At 50.0% G+C, this 18,028-nt stretch overlaps 1 protein-coding gene across 8 annotated transcripts in view; it reads left to right on the top strand.

Annotated features, from left to right (window-relative positions):
* The window catches only part of ZNF385A (zinc finger protein 385A), a 238,801-nt gene that overhangs the window by 103,962 nt on the left and 116,811 nt on the right, over nt 1-18,028 (top strand). For 2 of the 8 annotated variants that reach the window (XM_077329090.1, XM_077329089.1), the window contains exon 1: nt 10,868-11,027. The exons of 5 other annotated variants lie outside the window; for them this stretch is intronic. In XM_077329090.1, coding sequence (XP_077185205.1) covers nt 10,901-11,027 — 127 coding nt within the window. In that variant the 5' untranslated portion in view covers nt 10,868-10,900. Of the gene's footprint in view, nt 1-10,714; nt 10,795-10,867; nt 11,028-18,028 lie in introns of those variants that run through there. One more of the 8 variants, XM_077329087.1, reaches the window with a different exon arrangement.

The raw sequence follows: 18,028 nt of genomic DNA, 5'->3' as shown, positions 1-18,028 counted from the left end.
GCTGGGGGAAACTGGGAATGTTCAGCTTGGAGAAGAGGAAGTTGAGAGGGGACACAATGCCTCTCTTGAAGTATCTGAAAGGTTGTCACGAAGAAGAAGAAGAAGAAGAAGAAGAAGAAGAAGAAGAAGAAGAAGAAGAAGAAGAAGAAGAGAAGTAGAAGAAGAAGAAGAAGAAGAAGAAGAAGAAGAAGAAGAAGAAGAAGAAGAAGAAGAAGAGAAGAAGAAGAAGAGAAGAAGAAGAAGTAGAAGAAGAGAAGAAGAAGAAGAAGAAGAAGAAGAAGAAGAAGAAGAAGAAGAAGAAGAAGAAGAAGAAGAAGAAGAAGAAGAAGAAGAAGAAGAAGAAGAAGAAGAAGAAGAAGAAGAAGAAGAAGAAGAAGAAGAAGAAGAACTAGTAGTGTTGGTTCTTATATGCCGCTTTTCTCTACCTGAAGGAGTCTCAAAGCAGCTTACATTCACCTTCCCTTTCCTCTCACCCACAACAGACTCCCTGTGAGGGAGGTGAGGCTTAGAGAGCCCTGACATTACTGCTCGGTCAGAACAGCTTTCTCAGTGCTGTGGTGAGCCCAAGGTCACTCAGCCGGTTGTATGTGGAGGAGCGTGGAATCAAACCTGGCTCGCCAGATTAGAAGTCCGCACTCCTAACCACTACACCAAGAGGAGGGCAGGGAATGGTTCCCGTTGGCCGCAGAGGAGACAATCCGCAGTAAAGGATTTAAACTGCATGGAGAACAATAACAGCTAGATATCAGGAACGTTTTTGTCATATAGTAGTTCAGCAATGGAATTGGCTGCCTAAGGAGGCCGTGAGCTCCCCCTCCCAGGCAGCCTTCAAACAGCGGCTGGATAGATATCCTGGATGTTTTAGGCTGATCCTGCACTGAGAGGTGGCTGGACTCGATGGCCTGTATGGCTCCTTCCAACTCTGGGTGTGGAAATCCTTGATGCCCAGTCCTTTCCTTCCAACCAACAGAGCCTGGCCCCCCCTCCCAGAGCTGAACCTCTCAACTTCTCCAGGCGATCTTTGCTGCGCAGCTAGAAAAATCTCATCCTCGCCTCTTCCACCAAACGCAGCCGTTCCCTCCCCTGCCTTCCCCTCCTCACAGCTAACCTTGGGCTCCCCCTTAGCCTCCTCCTCCACACCCCTGGCTGCTGCTTTGGCAGCAGGAAACTGGGCCAGATTGTCAAGACAGATCAGACTCTCTTCTGCCTCGGTGCTTCCCAGCTCCGCACTCGGGCTTGGCCGTGGTTAGATGGGGGTGGAGGGGGGGGGGAGAGAAGAGGAGGAGGGGGGGGAGTATGCAGGGCAGCCAGAATATGGGGGGGGGGGGGAGCACCTCTTATTATGAAGGCAGAGCAGAGCCTCGAGGCAAAGGAGAACAGTGTGTGGGTGGCCCACGGATGCATCACAGGGGCCTCATCCTGTTCTGTTGCAGGGCTCCCAGGTGCTCAGGAGCTGCCTGTGCTAAGACAGAAATCTCTCACAACGTCTCCCAGCTCTGACTCATGAAATGGAGGGTCTGCTTCCCCACACGCCTGCTGCTGTTAGGCAGGCAGACTTTTAAAGGGACGCCTTCTGTTTCAGCATCTCTCTCCCCCTCAACAGTCCCCTAAGGCAGTGGTCCCCAACCTTTTTATCACCGGGGACCGGTCAACGCTTGACAATTTTACTGAGGCCCGGGGGGGGGTAGTCTTTTGCCGAGGGACGTTGCCGCCACCTGAGCCCCCGCTCTGCTTGCCTTCCCACTGGCACCCCTGACTTCCCGCCGTCAGCTGGGGGACGCTGCCAGAAGCAGCTGCGCAGTGCCACGCTGAGGGGAGTCCCAGCCATGGTGGCTGCCAGAGAGCACCAAAGGTGAGCTGGCGGCAGAGTGGCAGGGCAGCCCCAAAGGCAGAGCCGGGGAGGAGGACAAGGAGGAGCCATGGCCCGGTACTGACTGATCCGCAAACCAGTACTGGTCTTTGGACTGGGGGTTGGGGGACAGCTGCCCTAAGGCCAGAATTGGGTCTTTCCTTCAACTACTCCGCATTCCACAAATCTCTTGAATCCACAATTCCAATAGATTTATCAGTTTAATCCATCCTCCGAACAAAAAACATGGATGTGGGGAAGTTGTGGGGTTTGGAGCAAAGCAAGGCATCTATTATGCGTGGGGATGGGGACAGGGAGTTGGAATCCATATTTGGCTCCGGTTTGAGCTAAAACTCTGCTCTCTAGTGAGCAAAGATTCTGCGACTGGACTAAGTTATGCAACTGAAGTAGTAGTGCCCTTTAAAAAAAGTCTCTGTGCACAATTCCGCTTCAGATGTACTGGGATGAGGGCAGGGAACTGCACATGTTACTAAAACATCATAATCCCTGGAAGCCCCACTGTGAAATGGACTGCTGGAATACACACAGGAAGCTACCCATATACTGAATCAGAGCATTGTTCCATCAGGGTCAGGTAGACTGGCAGTGTCGCTCCAGGGTCCTTCACATCCCTTCTTACCTGGCCGTTTTACCTGGAGATGCTGGGGATTGAGCCTGGCACCTTCTGCGTGCCAAACTGATGCTCTGCCACTGAGCCACACCCCCTCCCCACTGGTCTGATCCAGCATTGCTCCTCTTATGCTGGGAGTCAAAGAACTCTAGCATTACGAGTCCTCAGGGCTGGCCCACCTAGTAGGCAAACCTTGAAAGATCGCCTAGGGCAGGGGTGGCTGAACGGTGGCTCTCCAGAGGTCCATGAACTACAATTACCATGACTTCTTGCCACCTGGAGATCTGAGGGTAGGGGTTCATAGTAATTGTAGTTCATGGACATCCGGGTGTCTTTCGGTGGGACTTAAGACTTGGGTTCCCTGCATCCTAGCTCAGACACACCGTCCTCTGCACCTTGCTGATATCTTCCATTCCGAGTCGCGTCTTCACCTGTCTCCAGGGTGTAAGCTGCACGGAGCTTTTATTCCAATCCCAGGTCAATTCAGGCCCTGTCATCTCGACTGAATGTGATTTCCATTTTGATTTTGTGTGATTTAAATTTTCCCTCTGCAGCAAGCATGATTGATCCTGAGTGACCCTACCTTTATCCTGCAATATTTATGAGTGGAAATAACCCTCAGTATTTTCAGAATCAGATTGAGAAAGCATGAGAAATCATGCAGATCGCTGGAGCTCCATGGTAGAGAAGCCCTGATTGGCCAAGGCTGCCCAGGTGACAAGCTTGCTTTAAAGGGGAAGCCCCTAATTTCTCAGCAGAAGCCATAACTTCTGTCAGTAGAGATATGCGTCTTGGATTTTTTTTCTCCCTCCTCTGCTGTCTGCAATCCTCTCCCTCCCCTTTCAAGAAAAAAAAGAAAGAGTCTCCGTCTGTGCTTGGCTCCTTCAGTCCTCCTCCCCCCCCTTCAAGAAAACAAAGAAAGAGGCTCTGGCTGTGTTTGCCTCCCCCACTCCCCTTCTGAGACTCCCTAAGCACGTGCAGAACACTTTTCTGTTTCAACGGGGAAGGGGGGGGGGGAAGAGGAGGACCCGAGTTCAAATCGATCTGACTTTAACAGGATTGACAATGGAATAAACAAAGTAAGTGCAGATTCAGCCCAAGACGAGGGACAGAGACAGCCCTGAGAGCCAAGCTGTCTATCTTTGTTCTGTCTTAATTACACTTGGTGGATTTTCCAGTTTCTGTTTTCCCCCTTGGCTTGGGAGGCTTGTTATGGCAAATCATATAAAAGGAATTTAGTGCAAAGCATTCAGAAATTTCTCTGTGTGTGCGCAGACAAAGTGAGCTTTGATTTCCAAAGGCTTATACCCTGGGAAATCCTTATTGGTCTTCAAGGTGCTACTGGACACAAATTTGGTTCTATTGATGCCTGGATTTGTAGCAAAAATGAAATAGGAGTGGTAGGACCCAGTGAAGGACCAGACACAAAGCAAGTAATAGGGCACTGGGATACCAATAAGGTGTATCAAATATTACAGTAAAATAAACAGATTTCCAAGGAGTCTTCAAACTTTGAGGCTTTCTCAACAAGGCTTCCGTGAAACCCTGGGATTTCTTGACGGCCCTGGAAGGGTGACCACAATTTATAATATACAGTTTAAATGTGTGAAACATTTATTGGGCAATATGACCATACATGGTCAAGTCGACCCTCCCCCCCAATTGCCAATGACGGGCCTGGAATGGGTGGAAAGGGGACGGGCCCCAGGTGGACATGTCCACAGCTCTGCTTCCCAACCATATTCTGCACAATCATGCTGCTTCTGGGGTTGCTTGAAGCCTGGAGAATGTCTCAGGGGTTTCTCCATGGTATAAAAAATTAAGAAAGGCAGGTATAAGCGTTCGAAAGCCAAAGCTGCCTTCATCAGATGCAAGGAGTGGAGGTCCTGGCATCACCCCTCCTACCTTCGGGCTGTGATTAAAGGCTTGGGAATCCCCCTTCCCACTTGTATCCAATGAGGGAAGCTCTTGAAAGCTTATACCTGGTTGAACTTTAAGGTGTGGCTGGATTCTAATCAGGTTGTTGCTTCTTTATTTTCAAATTAGGTACCATAGAATCATAGAATCATAGAATCATAGAGTTGGAAGGGGCCATACAGGCCATCTAGTCCAATCCCCTGCTCAACGCAGGATTAGCCCTAAGCATCCTAAAGCGTCCAAGAAAAGTGTGTATCCAACCTTTGCTTGAAGACTTCCAGTGAGGGGGAGCTCACCACCTCCTTAGGCAGCCTATTCCACTGCTGAACTACTCTGACTGTGAAAAACCTTTTCCTGATATCTAGCCTAGCTCTGGTGTGAGTTGCTGCCAACAGAGGGCCCGGCAAAACTCTGACTCCAAACTTGGTCATTGTTACCACTGGCTTCATACCTGCCTCCTTAGTATGGAACTTCCCAGACTATTTCATTCATTCATTCATTCATTCATTCATTCATTCATTCATTCATTCATTCATTCATTCATTCATTCATTCATTCATTCATTCATTCATTCATTCATTATATTTATATACCACCCTCCCCAAGGGATCAGGGCGGTTTATAGAAAACAGGAGGAGATACAATTAACATATGGTAACAGGTAACAGTAGTAACAATATAACAATAATAACATAAGAGAGCCAGTTTGGTGTAGTGGTTAGGACTTCTAATCTGGCAAGCTGGGTTCGATTCTGCGCTCCCCCACATGCAGCCAGCTGGGTGACCTTGGGCTCGCCACGGCACTGATAAAACTGTTCTGACCGAGCAGTGATACCAGGGCTCTCTCAGCCTCACCCACCCCACAGGGTGTCTGTTGTGGGGAGAGGAATGGGAAGGCGACTGTAAGCCGCTTTGAGCCTCCTTCGGGTAGAGAAAAGCGGCATATAAGATCCAACGCTTCTTCTTCTTCAGTATTATCAGGACTGTCTCAGCCTCACCTCCCTCACAGGGTGCCTGTTGTGGGGAGAGGAAAGGGAAGGCGAATGTAAGCCACTTTGAGCCTCCTTCGGGTAGGGAAATGCGGCATATAAGAACCAACTCTTCTTCTTCTTCTTCTTCTTCTTCATAACAAGATCATAAACAATAACATTAACATTTTATTTATTTAGATTTTTATACCTCCCTTCCCTACAGCTCAGGGAGGTTTACATAAAACATTGTAGAACATTTACATAGAACAATATCAATAGAACGGATAACAATCATGATATAAGATGCCAACTAGAACAGCATTTCAATAAACAATAACATTGACAACCCCTAGGTAGGTTCGACCTCTCAGCCTGAGGGGAGGGGGAGTCGGTCGGCCTCAAGCAAATGTCTGGTGGAAGAGCTCCCTCTTGCAGGCCCTGCAGAACAGTGGAAGTTCGGGCAGAACCCTGATCTCTTCAGGGAGCTCGTTCCACCAGGTAGGGGCCAGGACCGAGAAGGCTCTGGCCCTTTTTGAGATCCGTGCTTCTCTGGGGCCAGGGATCTGCAGCCAGTTGGAGGTGGCAGAGCGTAAGGCTCTTTGGGGGGTATAGGCAGGAAGGCCGTCTCTCAGATACACTGGGCCCAGACCGCGTATGGCCTTAAAGGTGATTACCAAAACCTTAAGCTTAAGCTAGTAACTTCGCCAGTAAGACTTACTTTGAGCCACACAGAGAGGCATATTAGCATCCAAAAGCCCAAAGAACCTTCAACCTTAAGAACCATCCATTCCTAGCATGAGACCTACCTTCAGGGAGACTCACAGTTTACCTATTCCTCTAGCAGTGGCTTTTTCAAAGTGGGTGATACCTGTCCGCCAGGAGCTACAGCAGACAGGTGCCTTGGGGAGAAGAGTGCTCAAAAGAGCCATGTCAAAGAGCCATACATGTCCCATGAGACACAGAGACTATCACTGGTCTTTGCTAACCAGGTCAGTTTAAATTAGCTTAAAGGTAAAGGTATCCCCTGTGCAAGCACCGGGTCATGTCTGACCCTTGGGGTGACACCGTCTAGCGTCTTCATGGCAGACTCAATAAGGGGTGGTTTGCCAGTGCCTTCCCCAGTCATTACCGTTTACCCTCCCAGCAGCAAGCTGGGTACTCATTTCACCAACCTCGGAAGAATGGAAGGCTGAGTCAACCTTGAGCTGGCTGCTGGGATTGAACTCCCAGCCTCATGGGCAGAGCTTTCAGACTGCATTTCTGCTGCCTTACCACTCTGCGCCACAAGAGGCTCTATATTTAAATTAGCTTAAGCTCGCTAATACAGCATGAAGCAGGCCAAAAAAGGGCGTTCTCACAGCCAATTAGAGACAGTCCTAAAAAAACTCCTGCCTGGTCTGAACCAGAAGTGTCCATTGCTCTATGGCACATGATCACAAGAATTGCTTTATTCCTGTATCTCTAGGGCCTATTTTCCAGGCCTTTGGCAACCAGAAGTGCCAGTCAGGACAGTGCTGGATCCCCTTTGGCCCCAGGCTTGAATTGCTTGCTTAATGTCCATCCCATGAGGCGAATGAGTAAAGAGAAGCACATTCATTTAATTCTTATAATCAATACAGGCTGCAAAACACGTACAAAGTGCAGAACTTTGGTGGTGCGCCTCTATAAAGAAAGTCCTTCCAGAAGCCCATTTGCCACTTTAAAAGACATGTTTGTGTAATTTTGGCAATCCTGGAGTGTCATCTCCCTCTTGCAGTTAGAATATTCCAGCAGGACCCATTCCGCATATGTTAGTTAATGCACTTTAGAAGTAGATTTTCCTGCTCTGCACAGGAAAATCCAGCTGCAAAAGCACAACGAGCCTAGCAGACCCCCCCCCCCAAAAAAAGAAAAGAATTTTTGACATTAGGGTTGCCAACCTCCAGGTGGTGGCTGGAGATCTCCTGGAGTTAGAAATGATTTCCAGGTTACAGGAATCAGTTCCTCTGGAGAAAATGGCTGCTTTGGAAGTAGGACTCTATGGCATTTTATGGCAGTAAAGTCCTTCCTCTCCCCAAACAACTCCCTTCCCTGACTCCACCCTCCAAATCTTCAGGAATTTCCTAACCTGAAGTTGGCACCCTATTCACCACTTCATTTTTCAGAAGAAAGGCAGAATGCAGATTGCTTTTCCACCGTTTCCCTGGGGATGCAACTTGGCTTGCTTGTGTGAGTTACCTAAGAGATTCTGCTTGTCAGTACCTCTTGCAGTGTGCCAACTCTCCACCTGTGAACCTCATCCTAGTGTGCCGAAACTGCACGTATATCCTGTCCTCTTCAGCACCAGCCTGTGGCTGTTTACCTCCTGTCACTAGTTCATATGACAAAAGTTTAATTTGGGGTGTCTGCCGCAGTTGTTACAGACATGTGTGAGAATTGCGGCTTGGTGCCTGGTTTCCCGTGACCTTCAGATCTCTCTCTCTCTCTCTCTCTCTCTCTCTCTCTCTCTCTCTCTCTCTCTCTCTCTCTCTCTTTGTTTGCTTTAGTTGTGGTTTAGTAATTTGAGCATCTCTTGGTTGTGTGACCATTTCCTCTGCTGGCTGAAAAGCAAGGGAGGGGCACACTGAGTCCTTCTGTTGTGCATCTTCTCTCTCCTTCTCTTTCTCCTTACTGATCTTGGAAAATGCTTGAAGGGTGTCACAAGCAATGGGCCTGTAGAGAAAGCCCAGGGCAGCCGTAATTTCAGGGATGGAAGAACTAGAGCTCAGCCTCCTGAATTTTGGAGGGGAGGGGGAGAGAGAGAGAAGCATGGTGCATTCTTGCAAGCCTGTTGGATTTCTTCACCTCTTCCAAGCAGTTTGATTTATCCTACATGTGTTATTTTGGAGCTTAACTTCCCTGTGGTTTAAGGCTAGTGGCTGATAGCTGTCGTGGGCCCGTGGAAGCACAAGAGGAAACTCTGCCTTTCTCCCATTTTGAACCTCTCAGAACTCTTGTTCACCTACTGGGTTGGGGTGGGGGGAGAGTGCAGGGAAACCTGGGCTGGGCTGTCCTTGCACTTTGCAGTCCCTTACTCCAGAAAGGAGCGGCCTGGCCTATAGCACCTCCCAGCACCTGCCAGTCCCCCAAACAAAAGGCTTCTTGTCTCACCTGCATTCCCTCCTCCCTCTTGACCGCACTATGACCTGACCGATGGAATGGAGCTCCTTCAAGGTTTGCAGTGCGTCTGGGCCTGATCCTTCGCTGTGGATGCATGCAGGCATAAGAATGAGGAGTCTGTACCTTGGGTTGCCAACCTCCAGGTGGAGTCTGGGGATCTCCTGGATGATGTCTGATGTCCACAAAGCAGAGATCAGTTCCCTCAGAGCACATGGCTGCTTGTGGAGGTGGACTCTGGAATAATATCCCTTCTGAGTTCCCTTCCCACCTCAAATTCTGCTTTCCCCACGGCTCCACCCTCCAATCTTCAGGAATTTCCCAAGTGCAGCTGGCAACCTGTTCTGTAGCTGTTGCTCAGTTTTGTAGAGGAAAGACGGCAGGATTACAGGAACTAGATAGCAATTGGCGCTTTCCTCGTTTCTTCCATCCTCCTAGGCTGACTTCAGATTCAGCGCGAGTTAACAAAGAGTGGAGAACACAAATAGTGCTGTCTGGATGTGTGTTGAGTGTGTGCACACAGGCTGTGAAATGACAGCCAGCATGGTGGAGTGGTTAAGAACAGCAGGTTCTCATCTGGAGAACCCAATTTGATTCTCCACTCCTCCACAGGAAGCCTTCTGGTTAGGCCAGTCACAGTTCCTCTCAGAGCTGTTTCAGCCTCACCTGCCTCACAGTGTGTGGTGAGAGGAAGGGAAGGCAGCTGTAAGCCACTTTGAGACACTTGAGGCCTGCTGGGTGACCTTGGGCCTGTCACATTTCTGTTAGAGCTGTTCTCACAGAGCAATTCTGTCAGAGCTGTCTCAGCCTCACCTGCCTCACAGGGTGTCTGTTGTGGTGAGAGGAAGGGAAGGCAGCTGTAAGCCACTTTGAGACACTCGAGGCCTGCTGGGTGACCTTGGGCCACTCACATTTCTGTCAGAGCTGTTCTCACAGAGTTGTCTCAGCCTCACCTGCCTCACAGGGTTTCTGTTGTGGGGAGAGGAAAGGGAAGCGGATTGTAAGCCTCTCTGCAACTCCTTCGAGTAGTGAAAAGCGGGGTATAAATACCAACTTTTCTTTCTGTGACTTGCGGCCACGGCTGTGGGTTTACTGAAAATGTGCATTCGTGAGCGCAGGCAGTGTGAAGACATGCCTGCGCCTTCTGTGTAGCACAACATGCTGAGGCATGCTCATGCCACTGAAGAATGTGAAGCGTTTCAGCAGGGACTCCTCTGACCGTCCTGAAAATGTAGCTTTGCTGAGAGACCCTCTGTGCACCCCTTAGGGCTTGGGTGGTATTCAGGTGTGCAGGGAGCCGTGGGTATAAGAGCATCTTGGTGGCTGCATGGTAGCCAGTTTGGAGAGAGAGAGCCAGTTTGGTGTAATGGTTAGGAGTGCGGACTTCTAATCTGGCATGCCGGGTTCGATTCTGCACTCCCCCACATGCAACCAGCTGGGTGACCTTGGGCTAGTTACAGCACTGATAAAGCTGTTCTGACCGAGCAGTGATATCAGCCTCACCCACCTCACAGGGTGTCTGTTGTGGGGAGAGGAAAGGGAAGGCGACTGTAAGCCGCTTTGAGCCTCCTTCGGGTAGGGAAAAGCGGCATATAAAAACCAACTCTTCTTCTTCTTCTAGCCTGTCAGTACATCTGTTCATGAACACACACATGGAGTAGGTGACCGGGTGGGAGGAAGGCACACATGCCCCTGTTTGTGCAATTGATAAGGCTGCTTCCTGACCAGGTTTGATCCCTGTCTCTGTTCCATGCTGCAGCTCCACGTAGCCTGGGCTTGCCCAGTAAGGGACATGCTCAGTGACGCTTGGATCTCCTTGTAGATGCCTCTTTCTTTTTTCAGGCTGAGACTTGCCGAGGGAGGAGAAGTATTCTTGGAGGCGGTGGGAAGATGGGGATGAACTCAGTCACAGGAAGGTGGGAGAAGCCCCAGAGGCTTGCTGGGGTACTGGGGGTGGGTGGGTGGGTGGGTTGAGTCTGCAGATCTCCTCCCTGTGTTGAGCCTGGCTTGCACAATGCAGCAGATGCTGCTGGGGGAGCGGTGGTTGGAGCCCTGAGGGGATGGAATGGACTGTATTACTTCAGACTTTGAGAAGGGGGTGAATTTCATTTTTTTTAAATCCCTCTATGCAAACTCCCTGCAAACAAACTGTTATGTAGCAGCAGCTTTCCCCCTTTAAATGGCACTTTTTTTTTTTGCTTGCAAAGGAATGCTATGTCAAAGTGCAAGGAAAACGTGACGACCCCCCCCCCCCCCAGTCAGGAGTGGTACAGCCTGTTCTCCCATCTCAGGTGAGTTGCCAGCCTCCAAGTGGGGGGTTGGAGATATTCTGGAATTATAATTTATCTCCAGGCGACAGACAAGTTCCCTTGGAGCAGATGGCTGCTGTTGAACTCTATGGCATTAAGCCCAACTGAAGTCCCTCTCCTTCCCAAAGGCCATCCTCCCGATATTCCACACCTCAGAATCTCCAGAAATTTTCAAACTTGGAGCTGGCCACCCTACAGGGCTACACTCAGGAGGGGTAAATCCAATCCGCCATTTCCTGCATTGTGCAGGGGGTTGGACTAGATGACCTTGGAGGTCCCTTCCAACTCCATGATTCTATGGTTCTGTGATTTCAGAAGCCCCCAGTGCTAGATATAATCTATATCCTGATATGAACCTTCAGAAATTAATGAACCAGCTCTTTTGGAAGTTTTATCTGCTGGACTTTCTCCCCCAACCTACACCTCTGTTCCTTTCTTCCTCCATTTCGAGGAGATTTCATTTTGTTTAAGTTGTACAGAGATTCTCTGGGGAAAGGGAAGACAGGCCTGAGGTAGACGGTGGCAAGGCACGCTCTAACTATTGGGAATACTATGTGGGTTTTGTGTTTTTCCCCCTTCAGATTCTCCAGTCTCAAGGCCTAGCATGAAATTTTCCAAGTAATTGTAACATACCTTCTCCCAGCCTATGCAAAACAAGAGCATTTTTTGGTAGGGGGCGGTGAGGGCTGATGGTTCTTTCAAACTCAGCTTGATATAGTGGTTAGGAATGCGGACTTCTAATCTGGCCAGCTGGGTTCGATTCGTCACTCCCCCACATGCAGCCAGCTGGGTGACCTTGGGCTCATCACGGCACTGATAAGGCTGTTCTGACTGAGCAGTGATATCAGGGCTCTCTTTCAGCCTCACCTCCCTCACAGGGTGTCTGTTGTGGGGAGAGGAAAGGGAAGGCGAATGTAAGCTGCTTTGAGACTCCTTTGGGTAGAGAAAAGTGGCATATAAGAACCAACTCTTCTCTTCAAGACAAAAAAAAATCATTTTTGTACAAGAGATAAGGCCCAGTGTTAGTTGTTTTTGATGCATTTGCTGGACACATCTTTTAAAAAAACCTCTGGGTAGGGTTGGCAGCTTTGGGTTGGGGAAAACCTGGAGACTTTGGGGGTGGAGCCTGCAGAGGGGAGGAGCTACAGTCCACCTTCTAAGCAGCCATTTTCTCCAGGGCAGGGGTAGTCAAACTGTGGCCCTCCAGATGTCCATGGACTACAATTCCCAGGAGCCCCCTGCCAGCGAATGCTGGCAGGGGGCTCGTGGGAATTGTAGTCCATGGACATCTGGAGGGCTGCAGTTTGACTACCCCTGCTCCAGGGGAACTGCTCTCTGTTGCCTGGAGATGAGCTGTAATTTGGGGAGATCCCCAGGTCCCACCTGGATACTGGCATCCGTAACTCTGGGTTATTCCATCACAGGCTTGAAGCTTGAAATAGATATACTCCGTTCCTGGTTCTACAGCTTTGAAATGGCTCTTATTCTTTTCCTGGTTGGGCCTGGCAGTCTTCCGTTCCGACCAAGGGGCTCCTTTCCATCTCCTGTCCAGCCACGCATGGTTGTCTCCTGCATGGGGAAGAAATGGACTTTGTCTTGAGATCCACCACTAATGAAGCCTGCAGGCCCATCCTGGCCATGGGGAAAGAACCCACAAGTTCCGCCCCTGCTGTCTGTTATTGCTTCGTTTTAGTGGCTGACGTTAGGCTGGCGTTAGGCCCTCCTCCAATTCCCCGCTTTATTTGCTCCTTAACCGCTGCCCTTTTTGCGAGTTGGATTCTGGGACGACGGCACCCCCCCTTCCCCCTTTCCCATGAGCCCATCCCTAATCTGCACTCCGTTCAGCCCCTGCCTCCTTCTGCTTGCCCCACTTTTAGCGTGTTTAATTGGCTGCATTTTCCAAAACCCATTTCTGAGCAGCTGAGGGGAGGGGGCAGCATCATGGTGGCAGGAGGGAGGGAGGGTCGGGAGGAGGGGGGAGTGGAAGAGAAAGGGGAACCGGGAGTCACTGAGTCTGGGCTATTTCTAGCATTCTGACTTTACATAATCGCCCTGCGTTTTCCTGAGCAAGCGAGAGCACGTGAGGGAAACCAGAAAAATACAGGCCTTTGGTCAGGTTTATAGAGCTGTCAATCTCCAAGAGAGGGTTTTTTTTGGGGGGGGGGGGCTGTCAGTAGGGTAATGGTGAACCTGTAGGGCAGGGGTGGCCATACTGTGGCTCTCTGGATGTCCATGGACTACAATTCCCATTGTTCTGGCAGAGGCTCATGGGAATTGTAGTGCGTGGGGATCTGGAGAGCCACAGTTTGCCTACCCCTGGCTGTAGGCTTTTCAAGATATTCAGAAGTGCTTTGCCATTACCTGTCTCTGCATGATGGTATTGGTGGTCTCCCATCCAAACACCGCTTAGCTTCTGAGATGGAACTAGCCTGGACTGTCACGGTCAGGGCACGTAGCAGTGGTAGTTATTAACAAGACTGGCGATTCATTTTGATTCATTAATTTAACCTAGCTGGATAGGGAGCCCGAAACTCCCGTAAGCACCATCTGCTTCCAGATCATCACCCCCTCAATCAAGGAATCCTTCAGTTTAAGGATTGGAAACATTGGTTTCCCGAAATAGAAGTTGGCCCAAAGAAAAAAAGACATGTAATGAACTTCGACTCAGCCTTGGTGAGAAACTTCTTGCTTTGCTTGCCAGGCTAGAGGGAAGAACCTTATTTAGCTAGAAGAAGAAGGAGTTGGTGCTTATATGCCGCTTTTCCCTACCCGAAGGAGGCTCAAAGCAGCTTACAATCCCCTTCCCTTTCCTCCCCCCACAACAGACACCCTGTGAGGTGGGTGAGGCTGAGGGAGCCCTGATATTCCTGCTTGGGCAGAACAGCTTTATCAGTGCTGTGGCGAGCCCTGGGTCACCCAGCTGGCTGCATGTGGAGGAAGAGCGGGGAATCAAAACCGGCGCACCAGATTAGAAGCTGCCGTTCTTAACCACTACACCAACCTGGCTCCTACAGTGTGTACCTTCACCACTGTCAGGTAAAGAGTCTTAAAGCAGCCTTCAATAGGCTTGCAGACAAGTCGATCCCAGCTGAGTTGGCTCTCCTGCTCACGAGTAGCAGGGTCCAGATTCTGCAGTGAGCCATGGTTTCTCCTGGTGCTTCTTTAGCTGGGGAGGGGTGGGGGTTGAGTGCTGGATGTGCATTCCTCCTCCTGGTCCAGGCCTCGGCCCTATCACTTTGCCATTGTTCTGGAATGGATGACTCTGGCAAGAGGCCAGAGGAGTGTGTTCATGTACAGCCACAGTCAAAAGAGTAAAGTAGTTCAGCAGTGGAATAGGCTGCCTAAGGAGGTGGTGAGCTCCCCCTCACTGGCAGTCTTCAAGCAAAGGTTGGATACACACTTTTCTTGGAAGCTTTAGGATGCTCTGGGCTGATCCTGCGTTGAGCAGGGGGTTGGACTAGGTGGCCTGTATGGCCCCTTCCAACTCTATGATTCTATGATTCTATGGAAGAGGGCATGGCTGTTTGGGTGGCTGCTGTCTGCAGTGTCTGCTTGGATGGGTGAGGGAACCGTGGTTGCTGCCCTCCACAGATCTAGGCCTGTTCTGGAGAGGTTTAAGCCAACTCCATCAGGCAGTGTGGGATGGTCACCACAAGCTGCAGGTTTTTAGGCTCCATAATGCCTAATTGGTCTCCTGTCCTTCATCCACATCCCTTCCCAGCTTGGCCTAGTGGTTAAGAGCAGTGGCTGCTAATCTGGAAGTCCGGGTTTAGTTCTCTGCTCCTCCACATGCAGCCACCTTGGGCTCACCAGAGACCTGATTTTGTTGTTCTTGCAGAGCAGTTCTGTCAGAGCTCTCTCGTCCTCACCTGCACCCTGTTGTAAGCCGCTTTGAGACTCCTTTGGGTAGTGAAAGGCTGGGTATGAAAACCAACTCTTCTTCCTCTCCTCCCTATTGTACCCTTGCAATAGCTACGCTGTGAGGTAGGTTAGACTAAGAGGTGGTGGCTGGCCCAGCGGTTCACCAGCAAACTGAGAACAGGGCTATAATTTCATTATGTCTTAAATGTATATGCTGCCTTTCCTCGAAGGCTGAGGGCGGCTTGCAGTGATTTATAAATTACCATGATTAAAACAATTTAAGACATTAAAACTAATCATTTACAATTAAAGCTACCCAGATTTTGCTAGAACATTTATAGAGTGCCTGTTCAGCTGATTCCAACTGTGTCTAGGCATTTTTAATTAGTTCTTCATTTTAGTAGAGAGGCCAGCTCGTTAATGCTGTATGTCTACGTGTAAGAGCCTCTTGTGGCGCAGAGTGTTAAGGCAGCAGTCATGCAGTCTGAAACTCTGCCCATGGGGCTGGGAGTTCGATCCCAGCAGCCGGCTCAAGGTTGACTCAGCCTTCCATCCTTCCGAGGTCGGTAAAATGAGTACCCAGCTTGCTGGGGGGTAAACGGTAACGACTGGGGAGGGCACTGGCAAACCACCCCGTATTGAGTCTGCCATGAAAACGCCCGAGGGCGTCAGACATGACCCAGTGCTTGCACAGGGGATACCTTTACCTTTTTATGTCTACGTGTATGTATGCCTCTACCATAGGCCCAGTGGAACAGCTCTTTTGAAATCCAGGTCTGCCTGTTCCTAGCCTGACCACTGCACTCCTTTGCTTCTGAGTGGTAGGTGGTTAGAACTTGGAGACCCAGTTTCAAATCCCCAGTCTGGCATGGAAGCTTGCTGGGTAACCCTGGGCCGGTTATCCGCCTAACCAACCTCGTGGGGTTGTTGTTGTGAGGATCAGGTGGAGGATGGGAGTCGTAAGCTGATTTGGGTTCCCACTGGTAAGAAAGGGGCAGGTACGTATAAATAAACGGAGTGGGAATCAGGGAAGTTTTCGATTTATTTACTTCATTTATACCCAACCTTTCTCCCCAATGAAGATCCAGATAGGATTACATCTTTGCTCTCTCCTCCATTTTATCCTCACCACGACCCTGTGAGGTAGACTAGGCTAAGAGTGTTTGACTGGCCCAAGCTTCCGTGGCACAGCTGGGGATTCCCACCTGGTTCTCCCAGTCCTAGTCTGACATGCTTAACTACTAACACACGACCCTGGGTATGCTGCCATTTGTTTTTGTGGGGTTTCTACGGGAAAATTTCCAATTGGATTGTGCTGTGTTATGCCTTGGCCCTTTGCAATTCCTGCATCCAAATGACAGCTACCAGCCATGCATTTTCTCTGTGTTTATGGGGGATTCCATGTTCCAAGAACCAGCATCGGATTTCTGAAGGACCGGGTGCTTGGCTCATGTGTGTTTTTTAAAATAAAATCCACCCCCAGCCGAGATCACTGTTGCAAAGCGGCCTTCTTTTCCTCTACCATACACAAATCCAAACACACATCCTGCTGTCGACACCCACGTGGATTGCAGTGCCATCTTTTATTGATGTTCTTCCTGGCCTCGTTAGGAGAAAAACAGGCTTGCATTAACACAGGCAGATGGTTGAGCTTTTTGCTCTTGTCACCGGCACATGATGGGTGGAATCTCAAACTCCGCCTTCTTCCAAATGCTGGGGATTCCTCTCTCTCTCTCTCTCTCTCTCTCTCTCTCTCTCTCTCTCTCTCTCTCTCTCTCTCTCTCTCTCTCTCTCTCTCTCTCTCTCTCTCTCTCTCTCTTTTGGGGATGGGGGTACATTTGGATTCATTTGAGCCAGTGGAGGGGGAGGCACCCCCCCCCCATTGCTTCCATTTTTATAGCTTCGTTGGCATTGCCGAAGAGAATTGTCTCCTTGTAGCATTTTGTGGCTTTTATGACTCATGCCGTGCATGATTGAGTAAAACACTCTCTCTGTTGCATTTCGGCCATTGTAACACTGCAATCCTTGCAATTCCATATAGCGGGGAATTGTCTGGGGCTGCTCGTTGGAAGAAGGGTGCTTTGAATGTACCCTGATGCAAAGTCTTGCTAAACACAGATGCTCTGAAGTGTGGTCCCTGTTAGCAGAGCGTGCTGTTCACGGTGATGCGTGGTAGCTGTCGGTAAATGGAGTGGCTCAGTTCAGTGATAGAGCATCAGTTCTGCATCCAGAAGGTTTAATTCCCTGCATCTCCAGCTCCATTAATAGGTGATGGGACAAAAGACTTTCCCTTCAGACCCTGGAGAGCAGCAGCCTGTCCTAATAACAACAAGAACAGCCCTGCTGGGTCAGACCAGTGGTCCATCTAGTCCAGCATCCTGTCTCACACCGAGGCCAACCAGTTCCTCCTGAAGGGCCAACAACAGATCAGGGAGGGCAAGGCCTTCCCCTAACGTTGCCTCTTTGCATTGGGATTCAGAGCCAGTCACCCTGGCTAGCTGATAGACCTCTCCTCCATCATTCTGTCTAATCCCCTTTTAAGCTGTCTGTGCTTAATAGAACAAGGGTCTGACTCAGCTTAAGGCAGCTCCTTGTGTTAATTGTCAGGGGAAGGAGCCGTGGGTCGGTGCCAGAGCACTACTTTTGCCTGCAGAATCCCCAGGTTCAATCCCTGGCATCTACAGTTAAAAAGAACAGGTAGAAGATGATGCGAAAGAACTCTGCCAGAGAGGCCCTGGACAGCCACCGGCCGTCTGTGTGGGCAGGGCTGAACTTGATATGCCAACGGTCTTACTCAGCATAAGGCAGTCACCTTATATCCAAGCGGGGAGGTTGTGCACGCACAGGCACTTGTGATTTGAAACCTAGAAGGGGCCTTATTATCTCGGCAGGCTTCTGGAGCGATCGTCTGGCTCCCATTCTGGAACCTTGCCACTGGGCTGTGGGTAAAAGTGGATGTTAAGCCGCTTTAAGCCTTTGCGCCATCCTAGTCCTCTCCGGCGAAGGTGCCAGGGACAGTCCGGGCACGGCAAGGACACAGAGCCTTCAGAGCAGCCTGATTTGTGCCTCCCTCCCAGCGGGAACGGAGAGGCAACCGGTGGACCTTTTCAGATGGCCACAGGCCCTGTTGCCAAGTCGCTATTGGAGATGAACTTCAGTCCCAGGAAAGTGGGTTTTGTCCTACGTGGACATCCTGGTTAGGTTTGCTCTTTCTGTGCGGCTCAGAGAACAGCAGAGCAGTAACAGGGAAAACAGGTTCTGAAACAGATCCCTGTGCGTAGTTTCTCTCTTTGGCTTGCACTCCAGCTCTGTCCTGCTGTTATGGGAAAGGTCGGGCGGGAGGGGGGGGGGGCTA

This window comes from Paroedura picta, chromosome 3, assembly GCF_049243985.1.
Source record: "Paroedura picta isolate Pp20150507F chromosome 3, Ppicta_v3.0, whole genome shotgun sequence".
Taxonomy (NCBI): Eukaryota; Metazoa; Chordata; class Lepidosauria; order Squamata; family Gekkonidae; genus Paroedura; species Paroedura picta.
The sequence above is the reverse complement of the archived record's forward strand: the minus strand, read 5'-3'. Positions and strand labels throughout refer to the sequence as shown.